Source organism: Corvus brachyrhynchos, unplaced genomic scaffold, assembly GCF_000691975.1.
Source record: "Corvus brachyrhynchos isolate BGI_N302 unplaced genomic scaffold, ASM69197v1 scaffold197, whole genome shotgun sequence".
Taxonomy (NCBI): domain Eukaryota; kingdom Metazoa; phylum Chordata; class Aves; order Passeriformes; family Corvidae; genus Corvus; species Corvus brachyrhynchos.
This window is the reverse complement of record NW_008239108.1, coordinates 40094-40392: the sequence shown is the minus strand read 5'-3', so window position 1 is coordinate 40392 and position 299 is coordinate 40094. Positions and strand designations below refer to the sequence as shown.

Below are 299 nucleotides of genomic sequence, written 5' to 3'. Positions count from 1 at the left end.
GCTGCTGCCCAGCTGTGTGCCCACCTCCACCTGCGCGGGGACACGCGTGGGGTGGCGGGGACAGCGAGCAGGGGGAGGGGACAGGAGAGCGGGCAGGGACAGGGACAGCGGGCAGGGATGGGGACAGGGTCAGGGATACGGGACAAGCAGGGACAGGGAGAGCGGTCAGGAGAGAGGTCAGGGGCAGGGACAGTGAGAGGGGACAGCGAGCAGGGGCAGGTCGGGCAGGTCGGGCGAGGGTCCCGGGGGATCCCGGGGGGTCTCACCAGGCTCCGCGCCAGCTCCCGCGCTCTCTCCTG

The 299-nt window shown here is 72.6% G+C and overlaps 1 protein-coding gene across 1 annotated transcript in view; it reads right to left on the bottom strand.

Moving 5' to 3' along the window:
* Positions 1–177: 177 nt before the first annotated feature.
* CHKB (choline kinase beta) overlaps positions 178–299 on the bottom strand; it is a 39502-nt gene continuing 39380 nt past the window's right edge. Inside the window, exon 7 of the mRNA XM_017739379.1 lies at positions 178–296. Within this exon, the coding sequence (XP_017594868.1) occupies positions 178–296 (119 nt within the window). The remainder of the gene's footprint in view (positions 297–299) is intronic.